Below are 24,703 nucleotides of genomic sequence, written 5' to 3'. Positions count from 1 at the left end.
GAAAACACAAGTTACGAAGAAAAACATCTCAGCACAAAAAAGTAAGTGGAAAAATGAAATCTTCAACAACACACATAAAAAGGCATCAAAATGAGAGCACTAAACACATACTTATCTATAAATATGCTGAATGTAAATGGACTAAAAGCAGCAATAAAGAGACAGAGAGTCTCAGACTGGATAAAGAAACACGACCCGCATATATGCTGCCTACAAGAGACACACCTTAGACTTAGAGACACAAACAAACTAAAACTCAAAGGATGGAAAAAAAGGTATCAAGCAAACAATAAGTACAAAAGAGCAGGAGTAGCAATATTAATTTCTGACAAAATAGACTTTAGACTTAAATCCATCACAAAGGATAAAGAAGGACACTACATAACGATAAAAGGGACAATTGATCAGGAAGATATAACCACATTAAATATTTATGCACCCAATGACAGGGCTGCAAGATACATAAAACAAAATTTAACAGCACTGAAAAGTGAGATAGACACCTCCATATTTATAGTAGGAGACTTCAACACACCACTTTCGGAGAAGGACAGGACATCCAGTAAGAAGCTCAATAGAGACACAGAAGACCTAATTACAACAATCAACCAACTTGACCTCATTGACTTATACAGAACTCTCCACCCAACTGCTGGAAAGTATACTTTTTTTTCTAGCGCACATGGAATATTCTCTAGAATAGACCACATATTAGGTCATAAAACAAACCTTTGCAGAGTCCAAAACATCAAAATATTACAAAGCATCTTTTCAGACCACAAGGCAATAAAACTAGAGATCAATAACAGAAAAACTAGGGAAAAGAAATCAAATACTTGGAAACTGAACAATACCCTGCTCAAAAAAGAATGGGTTATAGAAGACATTAAGGAGGGAATAAAGAAATTCATAGAATGCAACGAGAATGAAAACACTTCCTATCAAAACCTCTGGGACACAGCAAAAGCAGTGCTCAGAGGCCAGTTTAAATCAATAAAAGCACACATACAAAAAGAAGAAAGAGCCAAAATCAGAGAACTGTCCCTACAACTTGAACAAATAGAAAGTGAGCAACAAAAGAATCCATCAGGCACCAGGAGAAAACAAATAATAAAAATTAGAGCTGAACTAAATGAATTAGAGAACAGAAAAACAATTGAAAGAATTAACAAAGCCAAAAGCTGGTTCTTTGAAAAATTAACAAAATTGATAAACCATTGGCTAGACTGACTAAAGAAATACAGGAAAGGAAACAAATAACCCAAATAAGAAACGAGAAGGGCCACATCACAACAGACCCAAGTGAAATTAAAAGAATCATATCAGATTATTACGAAAAATTGTACTCTAACACATTTGCAAACCTAGAAGAAATGGATGAATTCCTGAAAAACACTACCTACCTAAACTAACACAATCAGAAGTAGAACAACTAAATAGACCCATAACAAAAAAAGATATTGAAACGGTAATCAAAAAACTCCCAACAACAACAAAAAAAAGCCCTGGCCCGGATGGCTTCACTGCAGAGTACTACCAAAGTTTCAGAGAAGAGTTAACACCACTACTCCTAAAGGTATTTCAAAGCATAGAAAATGATGGAATACTACCTAACTCTTTCTATGAAGCCACCATATCCCTGATACCAAAACCAGGTAAAGACATTACAAAAAAAGAAAATTACAGACCTATATCCCTCATGAACATAGATGCAAAAATCCTCAACAAAATTCTAGCCAATAGTATTCAACAACATATCAAAAAAATAATCCACCACGACCAAGTGAGATTTATACCAGGTATGCAAGGCTGGTTTAATATTAGAAAAACCATTTATGTAATCCACCATATAAATGAAACAAAAGCCAAAAACCACATGATCTTATCAATTGATGCAGAAAAGGCATTTGACAAAGTCCAACACCCATTTATGATAAAAACTCTCAGCAAAATAGGAATTGAAGGAAAATTCCTCAACATAATAAAGGGCATCTATAAAGCCAACAGCCAACATCACTCTAAATGGAGAGAGCCTGAAAGCATTTCCCTTGAGAATGGGAACCACACAAGGATGCCCTATATCACCGCTCTTATTCAACATTGTGCTAGAGGTCCTAGCCAGAGCAATTAGCCTAGATAAAGAAATAAAGGGCATCCGGATTGGCAAGGAGGTAGTAAAATGGTCTCTATTTGCAGATGACATGATCTTATACACAGAAAACCCTAAGGAATCCTCCAGAAAACTTCTGAAAATAACAGAAGAGTTTGGCAGAGTCTCAGGTTATAAGATAAACATACAAAAATCACTTGGATTCCTCTACATCAACAAAAAGAACATCGAAGAGGAAATCACCAAATCAATACCATTCACAGTAGCCCCCAAGAAGATAAAATACTTAGGAATAAATCTTACCAAAGATGTAAAAGACCTATATAAAGAAAACTACAAAGTACCAGTGCAAGAAACTAAAAAGGACCTACTTAAGTGGAAAAACATACCTTGCTCATGGATAGGAAGATTTAACGTAGTAAAAATGTCTATTCTACCAAAAGCCGGATAAGCAAAGCATTACTGAAAAAGAAGAAGAAAGTGGGAGGTCTCACTCTACCTGATGTTAAAACCTATTATACAGCCACAGTAGTCAAAACAGCCTGGTACTGGTACAACAACAGGCACATAGACCAATGGAACGGAATTGAGAACTGACATATAAATCCATCCATATATGAGCAGCTGATATTTGACAAAGGCCCAGTGTCAGTTAATTGGGGAAAATACAATCTTTTTAACAAATGGTGCTGGCATAACTGGATATCCATTTGCAAAAAAAAGAAACAGGACCCATACCTCACACCATGCACAAAAACTAACTCCAAGTGGATCAAAGACCTAAACATAAAGACTAAAATTATAAAGATCATGGAAGAAAAAATAGGGGCAATGTTAGGAGCCCTAATACCAGGCTTAAACAGAATACAAAACATTACCAAAAATGACGAAGAGAAACCACCAACTGGGAGCTCCTAAAAATCAAACACCTATGCTCATCTAAAGACTTCACCAAAAGAGTAAAAAGACCACCTACAGACTGGGAAAGAATTTTCAGCTATGACATCTCCGACCACTGCCTGATCTCTAAAATCTATATGATTCTGTTAAAACTCAACCACAAAAAGACAAACAACCCAATCAAGAAGTGGGCAAAGGATATGAACACACACTTCACTAAAGAAGATATTCAGGCAGCTAACAGATACATGAGAAAATGCTCTCGATCATTAGCCATTAGAGAAATGAAAATTAAAACTACGATGAGATTCCATCTCACTCCAACAAGGCTGGCATTAATCCAAAAAACACAAAATAATAAATGTTGGAGAGGCTGTGGAGAGATTGAAACTCTTATAGACTGTTGGTGGGAATGTCAAATGGTACAACCACTTTGGAAATCTATCTGGCAATATCTTAAACAGTTAGAAATAGAACTACCATACAACCCAGAAATCCCACTCCTCGGAATATACCCTAGAGAAATAAGAGCCTTCACACGAACAGATATATGCACACCCATGTTTACTGCAGCCTGTTTACAATAGCAAAAAGCTGGAAGCAACCAAGATGTCCATCAACGGAAGAATGGTTAAATAAACTGTGGTATATTCACACAATGGAATACTATGCATCGATAAAGAACAGTGACGAATCTGTGAAACATTTCAGAGCATGGAGGAATTTGGAAGGCATTATGCTGAGCGAAATGAGTCAGAGGCAAAAGGACAAATATTGTATAAGACCACTATTATAAGATCTTGAGAAATAGTATAAACTGAGAAGAACACATTCTTTTGTGGTTACGGGAGGTGGGGGAGGGAGGGAGGGTGGGAGAGTGTTATTTACTGATTAGTTAGTAGTTAAGAACTACTTTAGGTGAAGGGAAGGACAATACTCAATACACGGAAGGTCAGCTCAACTGGACTGAACCAAAAGCAAAGAAGTTTCTGGGATAAACTGAATGCTTCGAAGGTCAGCGGAGCAAGGGCAGGGGTTTGGGGACTATGGCTTAAGGGGACTTCTAAGTCAACTGGCAAAATAATTCTATTATGAAAACATTCTGCATCACACTTTGAAATGTGGCGTCTGGGGTCTTAAATGCTAACAAGCGGCCATCTAAGATGCATCAATTGGTCTCAACCCACCTGGATCAAAGCAGAATGAAGAACACCAAGGTTACACGGTAAGTATGAGCCCAAGAGACAGAAAGGGCCACATGAACTAGAGGCTTACATCATCCTGAGACCAGAAGAACTAGATGGTGCCCCACCACAACCGATGACTGCCCTGACAGGGAGCACAACAGAGAACCCCTGAGGGAGCAGGAGATCAGTGGGATGCAGACCCCAAATTCTCATAAAAAGACCAGACTTAATGGTCTCACTGAGACTAGAAGAATCCCAGTGGTCATGGTCCCCAAACCTTCTGTTGGCCCAGGACAGGAACCGTTCCCAAAGATAACTCATCAGACATGGAAGGGACTGGACAATGGGTAGGAGAGAGATGCTGATGAAGAGTGAGCTATTTGTATCATGTGGACACTTGAGACTGTGTTGGCATCTCCTGTCTGGAGGGGAGATGGGAGGGTAGATAATGTTAGAAACTGGCAAAATTGTCACCAATGGAGAGACTGGAAGGGCTGACTCATTAGGGGGAGAGTAAGTGGGAGTATGGAGTAAGATGTATTATAGGCTTGTATGTGACAGACCGACTTGATTTGTAAACGTTCACTTAAAGCTCAATAAAAATTATTAAAAAAAATAATAATGTAATGGTTTCAGAGGACATCTAGGTCAATTGTCATAATAAAATCTATTAAGAAAACATTCTTCATCCCACTTCAGTGGGTGGTCTCTCGGGTCTTAAATGCTAGCAGGTGACCATCTAAGATGCATCAATTGGTCTCAACCCACCTGGAGCAAAGAAGAATGAAGAGCACCAAAGACATGGTAATTATGGACCCAAGAGACAGAAAGGGCCACATAAATCAGAGACTACATCAACGTGAGACCAGAAGAACTAGATAGTGCCTGACTACAACTGATGACTGCCCTGACTGGGAACAAAATACAGAGTCCCTGACAGAGTAGGAGAGTACTGGGATGCAGACCTCAAATTCTCATAAAAAGACGAGACTTAATGGTCTGACTGAGACTAGAAGGACGTCCACACCTTCTGTTAGCCCAAGACTAAAACCATTCCCAAAGCCAACTCTTCAGACAGGGATTGGACTGGACTATAAGCTAGAAAATGACACTGGGGAGGAGTGAGCTTCTTGGCTTAAGTAGACATGAGGCTATGTGGGAAGCTCCCATCTAGAGGGGAGATAAGAAGGCAGAGGAGGTTAGAAGCTGGCTGAGTGTACATGGGAATACAGGGTGGAGAGAAGTAGTGTGCTGTCTCATTGGGGGAGTGCAACTAGGAATGTAGAGCAAGGTGTATATAAATTTTTGTATGAGACACTGACTTGATTTGTAAACTTTCACTTAAAAAAAAGCACAGTAAAAATCAAGAAAAAAAATGCTAACAGCAACTAGGCTAAAAAAAAATCTCGGGAAAGCAAAAGTTTGTAAACTGTTTGGGAATGATAATAATAATGATAATGAAAATAACTGCCAATTTTTGAACACCAGGTGCTGTGCTTCACCTGCATTATCTCATTTAATCTTCAGAACAACCCTGCACGGTAGTTACAATCATCAGTCCTCTTCTAAAAATAAAAAGCTGAGGCTTACGGAGCCAGCATGAAGCCTAGAGTCTGACTTAAGACTTACAGCCTAACTTTGCTTAGATTCACACTGCTAGTAAGTGGGGAATCTTACATCTATTTGGCTCCAGACCCCACTCGTAACCAACACAACTACGAGCCTCTAGCAGTATCAGATTTATCACAAAAACAAAGATCATTCCTAAAGTTTTCCAGGACATTTCTCTCCCATTCTTCCTTCCCCATCCAAAAAATAGCAGTGCCGGCCCACATTTCTTAGTCTCATAAGCATTATTTGACTTCCTAGCTCTTTCACTGGGGACACATAGGTTTCAAATTTACCACTTGAAAAGCCAAATAAAGCCCCCTAAAAGTAATTTAAAAAAGGTCATCTCTCAGTGATTTTTTTTTTAAATAGCAGAATGTGTGTAAAATGCCAGGTGCCTGAGAGGTAGAATAAAGTGTCATGATGCACCACTAACTGCTTCATTCTCATTCCTGGACCCTAAGTGACTGGATTTGTCTTTAAAATCCCAAATATACACACACACATATATATTTATATATAAAAAAATACACACACACATATGTATATACACATACATATACTTAAAATTGAAGTCTGTAGTCATAAAGTCAGACGTTACAATAGTTTTTGTAAAAGGACCAAAAGTATGCCATACACTTCTAATCAAATTTTAGCTCATTCAAAAATTGACTATCGGTCTCTGCCTTGAGCCCCCTACTCTGAACTTCCCCAGCTTCTCCAGCTATATATACACTAATGAACTCCACTTATAGGCCCCAGCCCATCCTGACTCTGTCCTGGAATGGCTCAAAGTACATCAATAATCTCAGCATCAGAAGATGAGGGAGGAGAAGGGAACTGTGAGGTTACTAGCTACACGCTGTAATGTAGGTGCTTCACAGACGTAGTTAAATCTTTACACCAACCATCAATGTAAGTGTCGTTATCCTCATTTTACAGACAGGGAAAACTGAAACCCAGATGGGAAAGACTGAAAGTACTTGACTAGGGTGGCATGGCCTCAAGGTAGGATATCAGTTAAAAAACAAAATAAAAAAACATAGCAGAACCTAGGTGCTGGTCTATTACCAGGCTGAATTGCATACAATATAGTTTTGACTCTTTCCTCCCACATTTTAAAGAATGAATAAAAAATAAAATCAAGGTTAAAAAAAATAATAATGTAAGCCGAACCCTGTCGTGGCTACGACGAGGGTACCAGGCAGTGCTGTTGGGCATGTCACCACAGGCAGGATGATGCCAGTCCCAACAGGGGTATCGCCACACATCGAACTGCCATTGCAGATCTTCAACAGGTGACCGAGGGGGACACAGCTCCCCTGCAGCTGGAGGTGGAGACATGGGGACTCAGTGGGCATCATGTACTAGGTCATGCACACCAACCTGCACATCAGCAATGGCAATGGCTCTGTGCTCCCTGACAGAATGGACAGCAAGGCTCTGGGCCATCCCTTTGGTGCTGGTGGCATACAGGTGGACCATGACATCCAGTGCCAGGTGCTGCCCGTGAGCAGCACTGCCCATCTCTGAAGGTCACAGTGGACAGCAATTGATGGTGGAGCAAGTGTAATGCAGGTTGTGCAGGTTGCCTGTGGTTCTCTTTGGAATCATCAATAGCTCAACATACGGTAAATGTACAGGGCACAAACTCAACAGGCTATGATGGGATTCTTGTTCTCAGAAGGGTTGGAGAGGCCCCACCCAAGTTATAAAAAAAAAAAGGTTAACTACCATTTATTTCCCTGAATGTTTTTTTTAAGAGTCTGATGTCTCAAGGAAGGTATCAGAGAGAGCCCTCTACAAAGCTCTGCCTCTCTTGCTCCCCAGCATGACTTACTGGGGCACATATTCTTAGCATGACATACTTAGATTCAAGACACATCCCTGAGGGGGGTCCAAAGATTGAACTCAAGTGTCTGTGAACTCAACAGGGGAAATCATATTATTTTCATGGGAACAGAGCTGTTTGGGGCTGTCTCAGCCACATGAAGAAAGCCTGTACTGAAGACAATGGCAAGCTCTGTCACCAACCATCAACGAAGGGTATGCTGCAAAAGCCAGAGGCCTCCATACAGACAGTTAAAGAGACTGTCAACTTCTGCAGCCACAGAGCAGACCACGCTAAAAACCAGACTCAAGATCGATGGTTAGGGTAGTCAACTCAAAGACAGTAAATTCATAGTCACTGTGTAGCTCTTATGCCTCATTCAGGCCCCAGAAGGAAAGAGAGGACTCCACAATCTGGGGGATTGAGTGGGTGCACTTGACAATCTTGAGCCTGTCAATAAATAAGAATGTGTGTGCACTGTGTTAAAAATCAAAGCAAAGATATTTATTGAAGTCTCGAGCAGTTCAAATCAAGGACACGTCTGATCGCACAAAGAGATCTCACAAAATGGGAGAGTTACAGAGGCATTTTTATGAGGTAAAATACAACATTCTAACTGGAAGTTGAAAAATTAAAATACAGCCAGCCACCAACTCAACTAATAGGTGACAGGACAAAGTGGACTTGTGGTCCTGAAAGAATTTGAGTAGCGCAAGGAGTGGGCTTCCTACCATGGTGGGCTTGAATACACCATGGACTGCCAGAAGAATGAACAAACCCATCTTAGAAGAAATACAACCAGAACGTACCTTAGAAGAGAGAATGGTGAGCCTTCTACTTGCTTGCTTTGTTCACATCATCAGGAAAGACCCAGTAACTAAAAAAGGACATGATGGTTGGCAGAGTCAGTGAAAAGGACTGACATAATGATGAATTGACACAATAGCCTAACAATGGACTCAAACATAGCAACCATCATGATGATGGCACAGGACTGGGAAAAGTTTCCTTCTGTCATATATAAGGTCCCCAGAATCAGTGCCGATTGGAAGGCAACCAACGAAAACAATTGTAACAAATGAATTACTGTAATGTAAGATGTTAATTTCATAGGGGAAACTGGTTATGATAAGAAATATGGAACTCTATTATCTGTGCAGTTTTTCTGAAAATCTAAAATTTTAAAAAATAAACTTTATTATAAATAAATAAATTCTTGGCTAATTTGAGGCTCCCTTGATGTGTTGCTATGAGTCAGATCAACTTGATACCAACGGGTTTTGGTTTGATAGGTCTTGCTTGGAGTCTTTTCTGGCATATATCTTTCTGTCATCCTCCAAGACCCACCTGTTTTCAGAACAGGTCAAATACATGAATTGAACAAAGATGTGTTGGTAATGAGCACCCCCGTGTCCTTCAATCCCTTACAGTGGCACTAATCTCTGCAATCCTGCCAGGAATGTGGTATTTTTTTTCGGTATACTGTATTCCTAGGTAGAAGCAGTTCTAGTAGAGTCCATCTGGTCTTTCCTACCATAATAATTCTCACTCTCCAGGTCAGGGAACCAGCACTGGAATTATTTCAGTTGCTGAGCATGCATACTCCAATTTAGCATTTTGGAATCAGAAAAACAGCCACAGAATGGGTTCAGGGAACCGCTAAAGCCACCATAAAACGGACTTGAGCTAAAACTCCATTGATCACTTGACCATTACAAGCCTCTCCTCTGACTGATGGACCACAGTGATGTTTTGGGTGTCTCAGAATTGTTGCCAGTTCTGACACAGTGTCCAATAATTCCTAAAAAGTCTAACTGTTTCACTTTCCTCAATATACAGTCACCCTAATACAAGGCAGTAGGTCTCTTTTAGAGGGTTGGGAGAAAAATTATGGTATATATTTTTGGCAATGTAGTAGGGTCCCACCTCAAAGAGATCCAGTCTTCCATTCATTTAAGGGGTTGTTGGCCCTAAAATGGGAATTGATTGAGGGATCATGACTTTCCATTTTAGTGATTCAAATTAGACTTATGTTCACCTGACCTAGAACTCTTCTATTTATACAGGTTAAGTAAGGATTTAGTAGACTTTATCATTTCTAAGGACATCACGATCAACTATCCAACACTACATGTCTCTGGGAGTCACATTATTCTGATTACTGCTTTGACTCTGCTGTTCATTATGGTGACTATGTGCTGACGCTTGGTCCCTGTCCCTTGAAATTCGATTATTTCCACTACATTTAAATTTCTAATTCAGTGGCAACAGTTCCCACTGTAATATCTGACCTACAGGGAAGAGTGACCACAGAGGTCTTCAAGGATGCTGGGACTACCCTTCAAACATTATTTTTTACAGCTCCTGGTAAAGCAGGTCTTATACGGTAAATCCACTCTAACTTTCCGATATTCTTAAGCATTTAAATTGTTTCTTCTAAAATAAAACAAGGCTGTTCTGGAGCTTCAACTTCTTTTAGTGTAGGCCATTTGGTCCATATTTCAGCCAATCAATCAACCAAACAAACTCTTAGAGCCTTTTTCTAATCCCTTGAAGTGAGACATTAAGTCCAGAATCTCTGCTTAAAGGCCCATCTCAATAAAATTGTCCTGATTCAACTTTAAGTTACTTCACCATTATACCGCACCCTTAATGTCCATTCTCACATATATCTCCAGAATTTCTTTACCACTAAATTACAAAAATCATACAGCTGTTTTGGAATGTAGTGCACCTTGATATAGGTCACATTTGTACATCACATTTTGGGGCATGCTTGGACTTGAATCTAGTTTTAGGTCTAGAAGCAAAAAAAAAAAACTGTGGTGGGAGTGGAACCTGAAGAGAACCAACAGTGTCTTGCAAGGAGATAACTCATGGGAGACCATTACAAGTTCCTCAGGTAAAACACAATTACTCTTGCTAAATGAGGATGAAAGGGTTGCTTCTATTAGAAAAGAAGACTAAAAAAAGAGTTAATAATAGATGACTGTTACTTTACCTAGTTTTTTTATTTCATTATTTTTTTTTACTCTTCTGGAGAATTTAAACATATTTTCATATGGTTTTTTAGATATTATTGTTCATCCATGGCTTTTGACCATTTTTCTATCGGGGTGTTTATTACTTTCTTGTCCACTTATAGATATTCCTTGTTTATTATAGAAATTAATTTTCTGTCTCTCTGCATCGCATTCTTAAATTTATTGTTTACAGGTTGATTTTACTTAAGATATCACTGCCATTCAGATTTTTTAAATTTTTAAATGTTGAGTATGTTTAGTTGTTTTGTTAGTTTGTTTTTGTTTTTTGCTTATAGTGTCTAGATTTTTAGTTTTGATTAAGAAGGCCTCTCTAAATGAAAATGTTTCTCCTTCATCCTAGCTTCATTTTCTTTTTATGCATGATGAAAAGATTTTAAGCTTAGAAGATATGACGGGTAGAATTTGGTGATGGCTAACTTTTTAAACATGTAAGCCTCCAGATATGAAAATCTTGAAAAGGGTTGTAAGTAATAAGCCTGGTTTTGGAAGAAGTGGTGTATTGAAGGCCCTTTGTCCCATTTGAGCTGGAAGATCCTTTGGCAAGTGCTTCTGAGGCCAAAATAAAAGAAAACAGAGCTATACAACCTGAGTGGACTCTTGGTTTATCTCAAGGTGGCCAGAGAACATTCTTTCTCTGTACTTGAATCCGGTTGTGCAAGACAGAAAAAAAAAAAAAAAACAGAAATTTATGTTCAATACTCTGTCCAAAAATGAATACTCTTTTCTGGGTTTATATCCTTTACTGCAGCTTTATCTCTTAGACACCTGTGTGCTCAGGCCGATGTATAAGAAGTCACTGAACACCAGTAAATACATAAATCAGAAGCACTTTTGGGGAAATGGCAATTTAAGAGACTTACAGAAACCGCAGTGTCTCTGCACCAGAGAAGATGAACTTAGACTGGCGATCTTTAGCAAGGTATACAGCATGACCCCAGTTGTGAATAAGACACAAGGCAAAGTTAACAGAAGAGAAGAGGAGAGGACATAACCAAACAGGAAAGCAGCAGGAGCAAATGCTCCTGGGTAAAGCCAAAAAGCTTCATGTGATTAGCATTGTTGCTAATATCCATTCTGTTATTCTATTGAATAAGATATAATTTCCGTAAAGTAACCCAGAAACTTACCCTGTTCCTGCACAGAAATTGAAGTTCTTAGTAGTTGCATTCTTTGCTCCTGCCACAGATCTCTGTTATAGTCATTGAAGGACAAAGTCTCTCTTACTGTCTGATACATGTGTCTCCATGTCAAGGGTTGAATTATTCGGTAGGCTAAAACAACAAAATTCATTTGATGTTACAAACTCCTTGGACCTTGATATGTAGCTTCCTCAGTCTTAAAAATAAGAGGTTGATGTTACGTGGAACTTTAATTAGAGGGTTAGCGAGGTTAGGGGCCTCATTAGAAATACACACACACAACTACAATGGGTCCCACAAGACTTACTGATCCCAGAGACTTACTGGAGTGCTTAAGCATTTAATAATCCTTAGCAAAAATGATCATCTCATGCTCTGGGTCCCCGGATTGCTATCTGTCTCAAAAGTAGTGAAGGTGGTGAAAGAAATTTGTTGTTTTGTATTTTCATATTACCAATGAACCAAAACCAAAACCAAACCCAGTGCTGTCAAGTCGATTCCGACTCATAACTACCCTACAGAACAGAGTAGAAATGCCCCATAGAGTTTCCAAGGAGTGCCAGGCAGATTTGAACTGCCGACACTTTGGTTAGCAGCCGTAGCACTCAACCACTACACCACCAGGGTTTCCTATTACCAATGAGGGCTATAAAATTCAGAGAAATTAATGATTCTCAAAAGCCAATCTGCAGGCAGTTTTTGGTTCTTGACTAAAACTTCATCAGTCAATAGAAAAAAGGGGGAAAATAAGGCCAAGGTAATTTTTTCCTAAAGCTAAATTTATTCAATTTAAAGACTCCTTGTTTCAAGGTAGTCATTTTTTTCTCCTTCATTTTGTTTTTCTGCTTCAAAATACCATCTCATTTTATGATATTGCATTGACAGTAGATGATAGTTACACCATTTATTTGCTTCATATTTACTTGCTTGGTGTATTTGAATGCCTTTACTTGTCAGACTAAAAATTTGGCAATATAATGGTAGTCCGTCTCTGAAATTTTACTGTCCCAGTAAATCTAAGCCCTGGAAACTGCAGAGTTACTTTTGGTATGTCCTGTTTTCCTTTGCTGTCCAAAAACTCAAAGGCTTTAACAGATCAAAAATCTCTTGGGACCTGAAATAAGTTTTCCATGAACTCTTTTTTCACTGTGATGGTTAATTTTATGTGTCGACTTGGCTAGCCTATGGTTCTTAGTGGTTTGACCAAACACTAGTCTAGCTGCTCTGTCTTAGAGCAGATTATCTTCCAAATGTAATCAAATTTAATATATTTGTATAACACTTAATGTAATATAATGCAATCCTGTTATATAATGCAATCTGATATAATGTTCAATCAGTCAATTGTGATCATACCACCATAAGATGGATCTTAAACCTAATCATTTCTGAGTTATAAATTAACCAGAATAGCTACAGACACACACACACATAAGGGAAGACAGATGACATATGAGAATCATCTACAAGCAAAGGAATACTAAGGGCTAACAGCAGACACCAGAGCTAGGAAAGAGCCTCATAGAAGGAATCAACATGGCCAAAACTCTGACTTGAACTCTTAGCCTCAATAGCTGTGACGAAACTGTGGTGCAATGATTTGCTTTTGTACAGTCTTTCTAGCCATGGTCTTGTAACTCCCACAAAGTGATTGTCTGGGGCTATGCAAATTGAGTGAACTGTGGTCTACCAAGGGGATTGGTCAGTTTGTGGTTCTAGTAGAAGGACCATGCCTTGAAATTGACAAAGAATTTGCTTATATAAGGGTCAATCACACATGGGTTATAGGGACCACACTGCCATCAAGAAGAGACTGGACTTGTCAGGATACAGGATGAAAAGGCAGGAAGGGAACTGGTTCAATGGACTCAGGGAACCCAGGGTGGAAAGGGGAAGTGTACTGTCACATTGTAGGTATTGCAACTAATGTAAAAAAACTGTACATATATATATATAAATTTTTGTATGAGATGTTAACTTGAGCTGTAAACTTTCACCTAAAGCACAATAAAAAAGATAATAATAACAACATTAAAAAAAAAAAAAAGAAGACTCTGGAGTAGAGCCTGTCCGTTAAAGACAGGGTCCCTGTGCTGAGAACATTTTAGACCCAGAAGAGAGTGCTGTAACACTGAACATGGTGCAAGACCACAAGACACAGTGACAGTGGGCCTGCTGGCCTATGGAAAGAGAGCTGAGTGCCTTCAGGCAAGAAGCTTGCTGGTGGAGCTAAAAGAGCTGAAATCTTTGCTTGTGAAGGGCAAGAGGCCTGAGTGTGCCCCATGTAGGAGCTGCTTGTCTCGCCCCACCACATAGGTGACAGGGGCATCTAGATATTGTGGCCGAAAGAGAGCCCCACAGGCCCGGATAGTGTGACAGGAGCCTGCAGCAGAGGCCACTGAGACCTAGAGGCAGAGCAGGTGCCTCAGAAGCTATGCAGGCACTCCTGAGCAATGTGATGTGATCACAGCATCTGACCTGAACCAGGGTGCACCTGCCCAGGGACATAAGAATGGACACAGGTAATTTGGGAAAGGGTAAGCAGTTCCTCTTAGGGAATCTGTTGTTATTCCTTACTGACTGATTTCTATAAATAATAATGTGCAAATGATGACTTTCACTTTGCAACACCTGACCAAAACACTTGTCATTGTGTTGACAATTGAAGGTTATGTTCTCCTGATGCAGGGCTATTGTCAAAGGGCATGGTAGTGTTTAAGGGCCATTTCATTATTCTTGTGCTGGGCCTGCTACAAATACCAGGTTTTACCTAGTGAACTCGCTTCTTTAATTAAGTTGATTTGTAAAGCATCCAAGAACTTCTAGTAAAGTTTACACATAAATAGAATATTAGTCCAATAAAATCAGAACTAGATTTACTCCATACTGTTTCAGGCCCAAATCTCCCACTAGTAATAAAAATAGCCACTATCAGTCTGTCAGTTTGTCCAACTGTGGTGGCTTGGTTGCTGCTGTGATTATGGAAACTATGAAACCAGTATTTGAAATAGCAGCAAGGTAACACACAATGGGCAGGTTTCAGTCAAGCTTCCAGACTAAGACAGATTAGGAAAAAAGGTCTTCCAAAAAGTAACCAACGAAAAGACTATGGATCACAGAATATCATCTGAGATTTTGACTTGCTTACTTTGGATGCATCATCAGGAGGTACTGATTACTGGAGAAAGACAACATATTTGGCAAAGCGAATGCCAGTGAAGGCAAAGGAAACCCTCAATGAGATGGATTGACACAAGAGTCACAGCAATGGACTCAAACAAACATAACAATGATCACGAAGATGACGCAGGACTGGGCAACAGTTCCTTCTGTTATACACGGGGTTGCCATGAGTTGGAACCAGATGAGTTCTAAATGAATTCAAAAGGGAATGCGATGAGGTGAGGAGAATAGAGAGATGGGGTAGTAGGAGTAAGGAGAAATGACGCTTTTCTGAAAATATACCAGGACCACAGTAACATTTCACATACTCAATAAATACATAAATAAAATCAACCAATATATGGGAATAACTCAAAATGACCTACATACAGGTAACAAATGACTGAACTGTATTACAATGACATGACATAACCACACTGACGGATGCGTGAAACAAAGTGTAGACAAAAATAACTGTGCACAAACATTGTACACTAATTAGCAAATTTGTTTCTCAAAGGATTGTTGGTGTTGTTAGGTGCTGCCCAGTTAGTTCCAACTCATTGCGACAATATGTAAAACAGAGCAAAACACTGCCTGGTCCTGTGCCATCCTCACAGTCATTGCTATGTTTGAGCCCATTGTTGCAGCCGCTGTGTCAGTTCATCTCCTTGAGGGTCTTCCGCTTTTTCACTGACCCTCTACTTTTTTCAAGCATGATGTCTCTCTCTAGGGATTGGTTCCTCCTGATGACATGCTCAAAGTGTGTTAGACGAAGTCTTGCATTTCTTGCCTCTATGGAGTATTCTGTCTGTACTTCTCCAAGACATATTTATTTATTCTTCTTTCAGTTCATGGCATAGTCAATATTCTTCACCAACACCGTAATTCAAAGGCATCAATTATTCTTTGGTCTTCCTTATTCATTGTCCAGCTTTCGCATCCATATGAGATGATTGAAAACATCACGGCTTGTGTTAGGCGCACCTTAGTCCTCCAAGTGACATCTTTGCTTTTTAAAAACTTTAAAGAGGTCTTTCACAGCAGATTTTCCCAATGCAATGAGTCCTTTGGCTTCTTGACTGCTGCTTCGATGGCTGTGGATTGTGGATTCAAGTAAAATGAAACCCCTTGACAACTTCAATCTTTCCTACATTTACCACGATGTTGCTTATTGGTCTAGTTGTGAGGGGTTTTGTTTTCTTTATGTTGAGGTGTAATCCATACTGAAGGCTGTAGTCTCTGATATTCCTCGGTAAATACTTCAAGTCCTCTTTGCTTTCAGCAAGCAAGGTTGTGTCATCTACTTATCGCAGGTTGTTAATGAGTCTTCCTCCAATCCTGAAACCCCATTCTGCTGCATATATATCAGCTTCTGATATTATTTGCTCAGCATACAAATGAAATAAGTCTGTTGAAATGATACAAGCCTGATCCACAGCTTTCTTGCTTTTAAACCATGCAGTACCCCCTTGTTCTCTTCCAACAACTGATTTTGGTCTATGTACAGGTTCCTCATGAGCACAATTAATTGTTCTGGAGTTCCTGTTCTTCACAATATAATCCATAATTTGTTATAATCCACACAGTCCAGTGCCTTTGCATAGTCAAATAATGAGAACTTAGTTTCTCACGTGATAAAAAAAAATTTACAAAGGAAAGGATAAAGGTAGGGGAAACCCAATAGTTGGAATAAAAGGTATTAGTAGTAACTCATGGTTTTCAGTATATACACACAAGATGAAAAGAGCATTGCAGACATCCTAATAACAGTACAAAATGCGAAATAATCTAAAGGCCAAATCCATTATGGATATATAGATACAGAATCCATAATATAATATTAACAGATTTAATGCGTATCTAGATAGATAGATATAGACATATAAAACATTCTGACCAAGCAGGATTTTTCTCAGAAATGAAAAGTTAACATTCTAAAATAAATTATACCTATTCCTCATTTGAAACTAACTAAATGGTTAGTTTCAAAAACTAGGGTGTTTTGTGAGAATTGGCATTATGCAAGAATAGAGGATGAACACATCAGATCACAAAATGGAAGTTGACTACATCGTTACATAACTGCCAAATTTCATCAATACTCAACTGCCAAACCACTGAGAATCATGGCCCAGACAAGTTGACCCATAACTTCAACCATTGCAGCCAGCATTACTCTCACTTCATAACCCAGTGTTTAGTATTGCTAGACGGACGTTGTCTATGTGCAAAATAGTTGCATAGTACAGTTTTTACTATTGTCATAAATGCTAAATATTGGGTAGCAAGATAGTTGATAAGTGGGGAGTAGGTGTATTATAAATCTCCATATTAAAAGATTAAAGGAGAAAAAAAGATGTGATCATTCAATAACCAAAACCAAACCCACTGCCGTTGAGTCGATTCCGACTCATAGTGACCCTATAGGACAGAGCAGAATTGCCCGATAGAGTTTCCAAGGAGTGCTTGGTGAATTCAAACTGCTGACCTTTTGGCTAGCAGCTGCAGCATTAACCACTATGCCACCAGGGTTTCCGATCATTCAATAAATTCTGTAAAAGCATTTGACAAAATTCAATACCCGGTCATGAGGAAAAGGTTAAGCACATTAGGAATTTCACACATAGGGAAATTCTTCAAACTGATAAAGGACATTTATGTAAAACCAGTTAGTAATATCACACTTAATAAGGAATCATTGAGTTGTCTACCCCAGGAGCAGGAATAAAGCATGTACAAGCAACAACATGGATAATTACGCTGAGTTTAAAAATCCATGCATGAAGAGTACGTGCTGTATGAATTCATTTATGTGCAATTTTGGAAAATGCAAACTAAACCTTAATGACACATACAAAAAAATCAGTCATTGCCTAAGGATGGGGCTAGACACAGGGATGGATTACAAAGAGGCACAATGAAATTCGAGGATGGTAGAAATGTTATTGTGAAGGTGCTGATGGCTCATGGATGTATACACATGTCAAACTGAATCAACTGGAAAGTTCAAATATATACGCTTTATTGTATTTCAACTATACCTCCAAACAGTTGTTAAAAATAAAAAGCCAGTGGAAGGCAAAATTTGAGGAAACCCCCCGTGGCTTGGAATCTTTAGGAGTCCCTTGGAAAAAAGGCTTTAGACACTTTCAATGTTAATTCAGGGATCTGTTGAGGGTGAGTCATCGGTTGGGATAAAAATTCTCTAGGGTATTGTTGTTGGGTGCCACCGAGTCAATTTTTGAGTCATAGCAGCCCCATGTGAAAGAGTAAAACTGTCCCCACAGGGCTTCCTAGGCCCTAATCTTTATAGGAGCACATCATCAGGCCTTTTTCCCACAGAGCCATTGGGTGGGTTTGAACGACCAACTTTTCAGTTAGCAGTCTAGCAGCTAAAGATATGCCATCACCAGGTATTTGGTATGGTAGATGAGGTTAGACTGGATTAGAAACTGGGGAAAGAAAATATTAGGGTCTCAAATTTCTTTTGAACTCAAATTTCTACAAGATGAAAAAAAAGTGTCAGTTTTATGTTTTGATTTCTGCCCTGAAATTAACAATGAATGACTATTCATACCCAAATTTAAATTTTTTATTTAAATAAAAACATTTATGTATTATTTGGACCGAACAAACAAATTCAATTATTGTTTATCATGTAGGAGGTTGCACAATTTTACTGGATGTAATCATAAAAGAAAAATAGAATATGAAGTGAATTTTTTTTCTGTAAACAATAGAGTCTTTGAATTAATTAATGTTCCTTCCTTTTGTATTTTAGAAATTCCTAGGTCACCAGGTGAACTGCCCATCTCACTGATTGCAGGAGCATCTAAAAAGCAGTTGCAGATATGTAAGAAATAGTTTCATGAAAAGTAGGACACATCCTTCCCTGTCAGGGAAGACAATTCCCTGGTTAAGCATAATTTTGAGCCCAATGAAGGAGAATGAAAGCATAGGAATGTATACTAAGTAGTGGGTGGAGATGGTAGCTTATCAGCCTTTCTATTTTTTCACATTTTAGTTCATCTGTCTTCCCTCTCTAGCTTCTCTCTAAGAGAGAAGTTGCTCATTGGTCATGGTGTCATGCTTTACAAGTGAGCAGAGTTATTTTCCTTCAAAATCAGCAAATATAAGTGGTGTTTTCCCCTTCTGTGTTTCCCATGTCCTTCAGGTAAAGCAAACTGACATATGCTAATCATAGTAACTGTAGTATGATTTTGGGAGTCTAGACTTTTGTTTAGGATAATAAAATAAATGATAAAAGTACCAAAGCATATACAATTCAAGATGTATAATCATGGGCATCATTTTCTCCTATTTGTGACTTAAAAAAAAGATTATAGAATGCATTCAATGTACACTTTAATAACATTTCAATTCAACTAACTTTTATTCAAAAAACACAGTTATTGATGACCAGCTAAGGGTCTTGAGGGTGAAAAGTGTTTCAGCAATTAGCCTTGACCTAGAGGAGCTTGTAATGTGATGAGAAGTGTAAGGAAAAAAAGAAGAGACCAAAGGAAGGTAGGGAGGCAAAAGAATTGAAAGAAAGACAAGAGAAGGGAAAAAGAAACGGGAAGGTATTGGGACAGAATGGATCAGAAAGTCTCAGTTTTGGAAGTGAACAAATGGATTAATTTGATTATATCCTCAGCCAATATCTGAGACCTCTCAGAAATATCCTAGTCAGGGAGGTGCTCGGTCTCTACTTAAACCCCTATTGCTGAATAGCTCACAACTTCATGAGATTAGTTATTTTTTAGATGTTTCTGATGATTAAAACAGTCTTCTTTAAATTGAGAAAAACTCTGCTTCTCTATAACTTTCTCCCGGTTAAATCTAGGTTTACTCTGTGGCAATAACCACTATAACTTCTGCAACTAACACTCATCCCTTATATTTACTTATCATCCTCCAATATCTGTGGTCATTCTCTATCCCCTTTCTTTATTTTCTGTATAAAACTTCACGTAACTTGAGATTTTATTACATATTTGTTTCCTTGAATATTGTTTTTGTGACTGAAACCTGAATCCAATGAAAGCAAGTGTTTTGTAATTTTTCTTCATCTCTTTATCAGCAGGCTGGGGAATACTGCCAAGCATGTACTGGGTATTCAAAAATATTTTTAATTAAATAACTAAGAGAATAATAGATAAATGAATGTACAAAGGCAAAACCTTTGTCCTTTGTTCTCATACTCCTCTGATCTCTTCTGTGTTTTACTATTTAAATAACACCAGTTTCTCAGAAACACATACACACCAAAATCCACCTACAAGTTATTTTTCATTGTAAGGGCTATGCCTTTCACACCTCCATTTCAATATTCAGAAGGCTTCGGGACTGAAAAGAGCTCCTCCCCTCAAAAAGTTTAAAGACATGCAGGAATTTCAGGCCAATTAACATCATCCCTTCTCAAACACAACCCTTAACTCAATCCCTGGTTCTCTGTGCATGTTCAAAATTAATATACAATATACTCAAACATTCTTTGTTTATTTGTCCTTCCATTTCTGTAAAACCCTATTTCTCTAGTACATAGAATACTTCTAAGATTATATGGACTCTCAGAAGTTCTTATTAATTGATTTTCTCCAATAATATCTGAATAATTCTCAAGTAAATATACATATTTAATAAACAGCTGTGAATTCCTCTGGAAGAGAAAGAAAATCACACAGATCTCATGGGCAACTTTTCTTCTGGTTCATTTTCTCTTGCTCTCTATGAGAATCCCCACTGTGAGGATGACTACCTGCCCCCAACCGCCTTCCTCAGTGTGCTCTTCACATTCTTGTTCCTCAGGCTGTAGATCAAGGGATTCAGCATGGGAATCACTGTGGTATAAAACACTGAGGATACTTTCTCCTGTTCCATAGTATTGCTAGAAGGAGGCTTGAAATACATGAATGTCATAGACCCAAAAAAGATTCCCACAGCCATGAGATGGGAGCTGCAAGTGCCAAAGGCTTTGGACCGGCCCTCAGTGGAGCGAATACGAAGGATACTGGAAAGAATGAAAGCATAAGAGATGAGAACTGCCAGAGTAGGTGCTAAGGCATTAAAGCCTCCAATAACAAATAGCAGAATCTCATTAATGTGGGTACTGGAGCAAGAGAGAGTCAACAGAGGGATAAAAAAAAAAGAGGGATAATGACTGACAATATGAGACCCACAGAAGGACAACATTGACATGTGGGTGGTATGGACTATGGCCCCAAACAAACCCAGTGAATACACCATGCCCATCATTATGGAACAGGTCTTTTGGGACATAAATGTATTGTAAAGCAGTGGGCTACAGATAGCAACATAGTGGTCATATGCCATGGCTGTCAGAAGGTAGCCTTCTGCAATTGCAAAACTAAGGAAAAAATAAAGCTGAGCCATGCACTCCAAAAAGGAGATGAAGTTCTTTTCTGACACAAAGTGCACCAGCGTCTTAGGGGTAATGATAGAGGAGTAACAGAGATCAATGAATGACAGATGACTGAGAAAATAATACATTGGAGAGTGAAGTTGAGAACTGATAGCAATTAAAATGATCATGCCCAGGTTCCCCACCACTGTGACCACATATATTCCAAGGAACAGGAGGAAAAGTGGCAGTTGGAGCTGTGGGAGATTTGTTAACCCTTCAAGAATAAACTCAGTCACTGAGGAATGGTTGGAAGTTGTCATTTCTTGAAAAATATAATCTGTAGGAATAATTAAGAGAAAAAAGGAACATTGGAGTTATATTCTTATTCTCAAAGCAGAATGACACACCTTGTCTCATTTGGTTCCAACTTTGGTAGCCTCATCTGTCCCAGGCCTCTATGCCTTTCACAAAGACCATGAGCATAACTCAGAGGTTAGGTTCCATCCAATACTACTGAATGCTCCTCTTTAGATCAGAGTCTTTTCCTTTTGTTTCTAACCTTCAGCCAATAACCACTTCACTTTGGAAGAAAGCATAAACTTTCCAGAGCTAATTAATTTCCATTGATACCATATAAAAGAAAATTTTTTACCCTATTGTTTTGGGCATATACCAATAGAACCCTCATGTTTGAGTCCATGTTCCCGAAGACCAGGAACTTTCTCTGTTGCAATATCACTTCTAGTCTAAATCTGATGATACAAAAGTAGTCCATTTTATTTTCTCAACTCATCTAGGTGAATCAATATAATTAGCACTTTCTAAAGTGGGCACTTGAAACATAGAAGAAGTCTATAAAGAGATTGTGCGGATCTAAAAAAATTACATAAATGTCCCTAATTAATTCGGATCTTTATTCTATCATTTCTGGTCTCTGGATAGAAAACATCAGTGGGCCAGAATATTATTCTTTTCAGTGTGGATGTGGTTGACAGTAAATGAAGTGCTAAAGGCTATTCTTAGACTACAGTTTAGACCATCTCTGTCCCAGAAACAGGAAAGATGTACAGTTGGCTTTCAGGTGTGATACTAAAACCAGCATTCCCCCTTCTGCCCCTCCCCTCTGCTCATTATTACAAGCCAAAATCTTACTGACCTCTCTCAAAGTTGTTAGATCAGAAGTGGAGAACTTCTCATTCACTAACTAGTTTTTCCTAAAGTACAACAAAAAAATTGGGGGAAAAGTATTTAATCCTTCAAGCTAAAACATTATATATTACCTAAGGAATTAACTTTAACAATTTTTATTGAGTTCTGTTGAATAAAACAAAATGTTTCTTTGATTTATGATACATTTAATAGAGAACATACTCCATATCTGAGTCTTGAACCTCGGCAATCTTTAAACTCTATTTTTTCCAAAATGTTAATGATATAACTGGAGGAAAAATCCCATGCATAGGATGATACATAGAAAAATCCCACACATAGAATGATACATAGCTTTTAATTTTCATTGAACATGTGATCATTTTTTCATGATCACAAACAAAAAGTCATGAAAATTTATTGCAATACTTTCTTTTCTGTGTACCTTACACAATGTCTTAAGGATGCTTACTTCTTGTGTTAAGGACTGAATTAGATAGAATGTTTTCATCTGTAAGAACACATGACAAGAGAACCGTGTTTCTGGATTCATGGAATTAGTTTTCTAAAGAGAAAAGGGGTCAGAGTTTCCAGGATGCAATCCTTAGTACCCCCATTATTAATGGCTGTGTGATTGGGCCACCTCCAGATCTATGTTCTGAACTTTTCCAATGAATTATAGGAATAAGACTGAGATCTGAAATTTTTTGTTACTCATATAGAAGCCTATACTCCTTGAAAGTCATCAGGGAGAAAGCCTGAAGAAAATAAGGGCATTTGGAAAAAGAGACGCAGAAGCGGTACATTCATGGTTGAGATTCAGCTAGTGGATGCCACAGCTTTTTGATAGGCTTACACATAAACTGACTATAATTTTCTTTTTATAATCCAAAATAATCTGAAAGCCATACCACTGGGAAGGGTTGTCTGAAGGTCAGAAACACAGTAGATCTATCTCTCTGTAAATGTAAAGATATTCCTGCTGACTTTGGGGCTAAATAAGGTGATCTTTCAGAGTAAACAAAGCCCATAAGATTATGCTTTGACAGCACCCAAAAGATTGAGAAAAGCAACAAGTATGCAGTTATACTTCTCTTATCTGGAGACATTAATGCAGTAAATTAAGATTTCAGTATTATAACAACCGGAATATAAGTTGAATGTCTTTAAGAAAGTGATATAAATGACTTGATGTCCATTTATTAAAAGTTACTTACTTATCAGTCCACATTGGTCCTCTCTTACAGCCACATCATCTTTTTTAATTAAAAAATAATTTTAAGACACCTTAAATTGATCAGAATAAAAGCTGCAAGTTTAAAAGGGGATGGAAGATATGAGAAAATTGTTAAAGAAAGTTGATATTAAAGAGGAAGAAAAGAGGCCTACAAAAAGCTGAAAAACACAGTTAAAAAGAAAAAAAAAAAAGAAATCCTCGAATAACATAGTTCCCTAAGACTCTGAACGTTTGAACCTGTGAAAGCACACTCACATACTCAAAGTAACTCATGTACATAAAAGTGATTGCCCTGAATCATCAAAAGATCATTTATTTATTTTTAGCATTTTCAAAGCAAAAATGCAGGGGAATATGAAATCCAATTTTTAAATTTCAAGGTAATTCAGTAGATGAAATTAAGCAAGAATTGCAAGATATTTACATATGTGAAATTTAACTGAAAATGAAATGGTATTATACTAAATGAAAGTGAAACAGCACGTGTACTAAAATTGGAACCATGCAGAGAAGATCATCATGGCCCTGAGCAAGGATGACAAGCAAATTTGTGAAGTGTTCCAGTGATTAAGAGTTTGGCTGCTAACCAAAATGTCAGCAGCTCGAATCCACAGCTGCTCCTTGGAAGCTATGGTGCCGTTCCAGTCTGTCCTAAGAGGTCACTTTGAGTCGGCATCATCTTGACGGCAACAGGTTTGGTTTTTGGTTCTCTGTGTGGAGAGAAAAATGCACTGTTTTGTTCACCTCCCAATTTTGCTCTCCTGTGGCTGGTGACCTACAATGCTAGTGCTTTTAAGGCTTTATAATGCAGCCAGAGTAAAAGGCAGAAAAGTGTCAGCTCTGATCCTTGGGAAGAATAAATGGATATATAAGGAAAGTAGCTGGCTGCTTACACCATCAGCTAACGAAAGATATAAGAACACTGCCCATCGGATCCTTCACTGAGATGCCCATGAAGCATCCAGT

General features: G+C 38.3%; 1 protein-coding gene and 1 pseudogene across 1 annotated transcript; one reads left to right on the top strand and one right to left on the bottom strand.

Moving 5' to 3' along the window:
* Window positions 1-20,741: 20,741 nt before the first annotated feature.
* On the bottom strand, window positions 20,742-22,830 carry LOC100663475 (olfactory receptor 8D2-like). Its single transcript, XM_003422070.3, has one exon. The coding sequence runs from the start codon at window positions 21,669-21,671 to the stop codon at window positions 20,742-20,744; it is 930 nt and encodes a 309-aa protein (XP_003422118.1). The 5' UTR covers window positions 21,672-22,830.
* Window positions 22,831-24,208: 1,378 nt separating this feature from the next.
* LOC111748603 (U6 spliceosomal RNA) lies at window positions 24,209-24,307 on the top strand (annotated as a pseudogene).
* The last annotated feature ends 396 nt before the right edge of the window (window positions 24,308-24,703 follow it).

The sequence above is a fragment of the Loxodonta africana genome, chromosome 15 (genome assembly GCF_030014295.1).
Source record: "Loxodonta africana isolate mLoxAfr1 chromosome 15, mLoxAfr1.hap2, whole genome shotgun sequence".
Lineage (NCBI taxonomy): Eukaryota > Metazoa > Chordata > Mammalia > Proboscidea > Elephantidae > Loxodonta > Loxodonta africana.
Note: the sequence above shows the minus strand (reverse complement) of the source record. Positions and strands in the feature narration are given on the sequence as shown.

Bases quoted from the DNA above. Each gene is read 5' to 3' on its own strand.
- LOC100663475 (XM_003422070.3), bottom strand. From the start codon at position 21,671: ATGACAACTTCCAACCATTCCTCAGTGACTGAGTTTATTCTTGAAGGG.